Raw genomic sequence first — 6096 nt, 5'->3', positions numbered from 1 at the left:
CTAAAGTTGAATTTCTATATTCTAATAATAATAAAAAGTATAGAGTAATTATTTTCTACATGGATACGGAAAAAAAAATTTTGAGCAAAGAAAAAGTTTATTTAATTTTATCTAAATAAGTATTGTATAACCGAATGAAAAATAAATTGCCAACACAACAATATTCATGTGAGTGCCTTTTTTGTTGTTGATACAAGCGATAAGGGGATGGGGATTCGAACTCGAGTGCAGAGTGGGAGTACAACTGCTCTAGCCAACTTGGCTAAATTTTTTAAAAGAAAAATATAATCAATTTATCTATATATATAAAGTAAAAAGCAGAAAATGGTAAAACATTTAAAAGAATCAGATTTGAAATCCTATTTTTCTTTGGAATACAACTATTCATTATCTTTGTGCGGAGAGGCTAGTATTATTAACATAAGACCAATTACCTTAATAAAAGTTTTAACATTACCTCGATACAAGTTTTACAATTACCTTATTCCTACCAGTTTTACACCTAAACCCTATTTACTCTAGTATTAAATTGTTTTTCCCCCCGAAAATACCGATATTACGCTTCATGAAATTAGGAAAAAGAGAGAGAGAGAGAGAGAGAGAGAGAGAGAGAACTAAAACCTCCCAAAAACAATCCAAAAGCTAAAACCCAGTTCGAAGTTTTGACATTTCCCATCGCCTCCTCCTCTATGGCATTATTCAAGTCGGCGAGCCAGTGCTCCCGATTTCTCCTCGTTTAATCCTCCAATTGAGGTACTTAATTTATTTTGTCTATACTATTTCTCGAAAATTTTGTATTTTTTTATTCTTACTTAGCCGATCACTGGTTTTCGTTCTTAAATTTTCTGATATGTTAGCTTTTACTTTTTCTTCAATATTGTAACATAATTTTCTTTAATATAGCCATTAACCAATATACATTATCGGGTTCTGCCGATTTTCATGGTTATGTAGTGTTTTCAGTGTTGAATTTTTAGGAGTTTATGATGTGAATGATTTTGGATTCATTTCTGGGTAGTTCTGTGGATTAATTTCACAAGAAATCTAACCTCCCTGCATTTCCTGTGAAAATTCTAAAAGTCACTGCCAGTTTCACCTCATAAACAGGTAGCTCCCAATAGCTCTATAGAGCTTTGGTCTTCTTCTCTGTTTAAATGCACAATCACCTTTATAAGTAGAGATACACAAGTAGTACCCAACTTGGCCTTGTCTTTTTAAAAGCTTATGCTACAGTGTCAGTGACTCAGTGTGATTAGAACACAGCCTATGTTGATTTTGGGAGAATACCAGCGGAATAAGAACGAAATTAAGAGAAAGCCCTTTCTTATTCAATAGTATCAAATTTTGCTTGTTTTAGGCTACAGAGGTTCTTATTATAAAGTCACAATCACCTTTATACAGTAGGGAGATTACCATAAAAGAAATATTTGAAATAGGAACAAAATCAGTAAAACCCAGAATTTATCCAACATGAAATATTTGAGTTTGACAAGATTCTAATAGTTAGTGCCAATCTTCTATGTATGCTAGGAAAAAACTTATTTTGCTATGCTGCGAATTGAGACCACGCATTCAAGCAAGAATCAACTTGATCAATAGTCCAGATTCACAGTTTGGCAATCGAAAAATTCCCTATACTCTATGCAGACTTGTCCTATCTCACTTTGTACACACATATATTCAACATCTCCATGTAATACTAGTGTATATAATACTCTTCCTTTGTGTATACAAAATCAACAGTGCAGTTTGTTCCTTATTTTAATCTTTAACACCATTGCTTTGAAGGACATGTTTTTACTTCTTTCCTTATTTGAACTGTACACGTACAATGTGCAGGTCGGAGTCTGGTTTGATTCTTACAAATCAACAACCCAATCAAGGATAACCAAAGAAACTGTAAATGATTTTCCCTTCGCTCTCCAACATCATGAACTAGTCATTTACATAAATCACCTGGATAGTTGTCCTATATCTGTATCAATTATTTATAAATATTTTTCATTTATTTTTTTTTTTATGTATGAGGCAAAACCAGGATTTCCTGCAATTTCTATAGGGAAGTTATATTGAAGTAATTAGTTATTAAAAAATAGAATCCAGTCTTCCAGTGCAAGTGATTTCGGGGATGCTATCCTTTATTTCAACAATTTAATTAAGCTAGATCCCTCCCTAGTGTTGGTCAACCAGCTTTTGATGTTCCTTTACCCTTGAAACATGAACAAGTTTGTTACGAATCATCAGTGGCAAGATTTGGATTCTTTTTCTTCTTCAAAATGTCAATTTTCCGTTGCATTAATTAAGATTTCAGCTTGATTTGTTCATCCAAGTTTTTCAATTTTGATTTATTTTCTCCTCTCATTTGGGTAATGCTTACTGAGTTTGAGGATTCAGGTTTGTCTTGGTTTAAAACTCTGCTCCAGAGCTTTCATTTATTTTGGAGCGCGTAGTTGATCGGTCTTCATACGAATCATTCACAAGCTATTTAGCTATTTTTCTTTGTTTGGTTTCAGTTTGTTCTTCGTCGTCATGTTGTATATTTTCTTTGGTTGATTCACATAAATCTGTATTTTTGGTTTATTAAGAATATCTCTTTTTTTTAGTTGAAGTAGTTATTGTGGTATTGTTCATCGTGCAAATTTGTATTTCTGTGTTTCTGTTTGCTTTTAGTTTATTTAAATTTTTTTGGCATCTGGGTTGTATTGATTGGAGATATTGTTGAGGTATTTGGTTCGAAATGCTCATTTTTATTTCTCATTTTTATGTCATTTTTGTTGTTCAACAATCGTTTTACAGCTAGTGCTATGTTGTGGTTAATAGAGTGTATAATGATGCATCCTAGTGCTTCGGAAAAACTGGAACTCTCTTCGTTACACTTATTACACTACTGTTTTGGAATAAGTTTTACCGTGAGACAGTTTCACTCAATTACATCGTGTTTTGTTTTTGTATTTTTGTAGTATGATTTGTTAACATAATTGTTTAACATTTGATTTCGTTGAGGAATTTAATATTTGCTATAGATCAGTTACAATTAGTTATAACAATTAGTTATATGGGTAGTTGCTGACTCACTGTTCAGTTTTTATTTTTATTTTTCTTCATACTTACTGTCGATTTGTATTGGTCATTTTTACATGTAGAGGAATGGAGAGTGCTAGAATAGCAAGGTGTAGTTATGGTGCAGTTACGGTCGTCATTGCATTGTTTGAACATAGTAAATATGCAGATATCTGTCATGAGATGTGTTTAAGATTCAAGGAACTAAAAGTAGGGAGTTTTGAGCTGACCTATTCTCTTCCTGAGCATCCTAATTGCTTGCTGCAATCGGATATGGATGTGCATTTGATGCTTATGTGTTTATCGATGTTGAAGAGTAGTTTTGTTGATATTTCGGTGAAGGATCTTTTGAGTTCAAATAACAAGGATGGCAATCATGCAACGTTTAATCATGCAGCGCCTAATCACACACCTTATAGTCATGCAGTTTCTAATCATGCAGCTCCTGATCATGCTGCATCTAATGATGCAACATCTGATCATGCAGCAGTGATCATGGAGCGTCTAATCATGCAACGCCTGGAGCTCCTAATCATGCATTGTCTGCTGATGCAATGTCTAGCCACTCTACTTCTAATGGTGCAACATCTAATCATACAGCGTCTAGTGATGCAATATCTAATCATACAGCATCTAATGATGTAATATCTAATCGTGCTGCCTCTAATGATGCAATATCGAATCATGCAACATGTGGTGATGCAATATATAATCATGCAGCGTCTTCATCATGCATGTTAGATAGTGGTGCTTTTGATGGGAATGAACATTTGAGGACCTCCAGATTTCATGAAGGCGAGACACTTTTGTCTCAGGGTTGGAAGGAATATATTAATAATGTGGGCCAGAAGTTTGAAGGGGGTGTAGCTGAATTTCGTAACAAGTTGTGTAAGTATGCCTTTGCGACTGGATTTCGTTTTGCTTTTGTAAAGAAGAAAAAGAACATGTTATTGCTGAATGTTTTAAGAAGATCTCAGATGGATGTAATTGGCGTATACATGCTTCAGTGTGTCAGTTGAATGGTTTTTTTCTACATTAAGTCTTTAAATAAAGTTCACACTTGCACGGGTGCTATCTGTGAGGAGAAAAGTAAGATGATGAGCTCAAGGATTATATCTTCTGTTTTGGTGGATCGAATCCAGGAAGAACCGTTTATTAAGCCTGTTGATATTGTCAAGGATTTTAAGCAGAACTATTTTCTTGATATCTCTTACCATACTGCGTGGCATGCAAAAAATTTGGCCAAGAGTGAGGTTCATGGTGATGAATCCTCGTCTTATAGTCAATTAGTTTGGTATCGTGATGCTTTAATGTCATCCAATCGGGGGTCACATTGTGTCTTGGAGTGTGATCCCAAGACTTCTCGTTTTCGGAGATTGTTTATTTGTTATGGTGCGTGCATTGAGGGCTTTTGGTGGTGCAGACCTTTGTTGTTCATAGATGTGACTGGTCTAGAAAGTAAGCATAAGGGGCAACTAATTGGCGCCACGGGAAAGAATGGAAACCAAGGTATAAATTTTATTTTTTATTTTTATTACTGTGATTATTGATCTGTATCTGTGTGTGGATGGTTGACAATTACATCTTTATGTATATTTTGTGATTTTTGATAAGTGACATATATAAATGTATGTCTTTTTATACCTTTGAAATACCAGGTTACTCATCCATTCTATTTTATGTTATTGGTTTGCAGGATCTTTTCCCTTTGCTTTTGCTATCGTGGACTCGGAAAATGAGGTAAATTGGATCTGGTTCTTTGAAAACTTAGCTAAAGTTTTGACTCCTCAAGGTAGGACGATTACATTTATATCTGATCATAACAAAGGTCTCACTGAAGCTGTTTCAAACATGTTTCCAACATCCCATCATGCATTTTGCCTGCAGCATTTGAAACAGAACCTTTTATCTAAATATCCTTCTACGTATGGCAAATTTTTCCGGGATCACATTGTTGATCTTTTTTTGAAATGCGCTTATGCTCCCACAAAAGCTGCTTTTGAGGTTAATATGAGAAATTTAAAACATGAGGGTGGTGCTCCTGTTATGACTTTTTTAGAAGATCTTCCTAAGGAGAGTTGGTCATATGCCTATTTTAAGGGTAATCGATATGGTGAAATGTGCAACAATGCTTCTGAATCATTTAATTCTTGGATTTTTGAGCTACGTGCTTTGCCAATCTGTCAAATGGTTGATGGCATCAGGAGTAAACTCAAGAAAATGATGGCTGAATGGAGTCGTAAAGCAGAGCAGTGGTGTTCTGTTCTATGTCCCATGATGGAGAGAACCTTGAACGAAAGGTTGATGGTTGGTAGGAATTGGAATGTTAGTCGTTGTAGTGCTTCTGTCTATGATGTGCATGCTGAAATCTGTGTTAAGGTTGATTTGGCTAATCGTTTGTGCTCCTGTCATGAGTGGCAAATAAAAGGCTTTCCTTGTGTTCATGCACTTTTTGCTATTCAAAAAGATTCTAGTTGCATTCATGAGTATACTGATGACCACTTCAAGTCAAGCTACTTTAGATGTTCATATGCGTTTAGTATTTCTCCCATACCTGACATTAAGAATGTGATGCATGAGGGTTCAGAAGATGTTATCATGCCTCCTCTTACTAAGAAGAGACGCGGTAGACCAAGGACTAAAATGCCAAAATCTGTTGGTGAAGTTTAAAAGTTTGGTAAATGTGGTCGGTGCGGTTGGAGCGCATAATCAGAAGTGTACAGAAAATATTTTATGGTCTTGCAGATTTTGGTTGTAGTGTACAAAACTTATATAAGTTTTTTATTTTTCCGGTACAATTTATATTTTTGTTCATATTTGCATGATTTTTTATTGAGGAAACTGTCACAGGATTACTTTCTTTACAAGCTGTCAATGAAATAAGAAGGTAAGGTAACACAACCACTGAAGCAAAAGGTAGCACAAAAACGCCAACATATGTTGGTTGAGTTGGTAAGGTGCGAGCTGCGTTGAGCCCCAACCGAGTTCGATATTTGCTGCCAGCAATCCCATGTTGGTGGGTAGTCTAGAAAATAT

General features: G+C 35.0%; 1 protein-coding gene across 1 annotated transcript; it reads left to right on the top strand.

Annotated features, from left to right (window-relative positions):
- Positions 1-609: 609 nt before the first annotated feature.
- Positions 610-5858, top strand: LOC117623844. Its single transcript, XM_034354846.1, has 4 exons — positions 610-753; positions 1840-1899; positions 3144-4569; positions 4757-5858. The coding sequence occupies exons 3-4, from the start codon at positions 4080-4082 to the stop codon at positions 5728-5730; spliced, it is 1464 nt and encodes a 487-aa protein (XP_034210737.1). The 5' UTR covers positions 610-753; positions 1840-1899; positions 3144-4079; the 3' UTR covers positions 5731-5858.
- The last annotated feature ends 238 nt before the right edge of the window (positions 5859-6096 follow it).

This window comes from Prunus dulcis, chromosome 4 (assembly GCF_902201215.1).
Source record: "Prunus dulcis chromosome 4, ALMONDv2, whole genome shotgun sequence".
Lineage (NCBI taxonomy): Eukaryota > Viridiplantae > Streptophyta > Magnoliopsida > Rosales > Rosaceae > Prunus > Prunus dulcis.
Note: the sequence above shows the minus strand (reverse complement) of the source record. Positions and strands in the feature narration are given on the sequence as shown.

Excerpts from the sequence above, each read along its gene's own strand:
- LOC117623844 (XM_034354846.1), top strand. The coding sequence starts at position 4,080 with ATGGTTTTTTTCTACATTAAGTCTTTAAATAAAGTTCACACTTGCACG. Across the intron at positions 4,570-4,756 it reads GGGAAAGAATGGAAACCAAG|GATCTTTTCCCTTTGCTTTT; the intron begins GTATAAATTTTA and ends ATTGGTTTGCAG.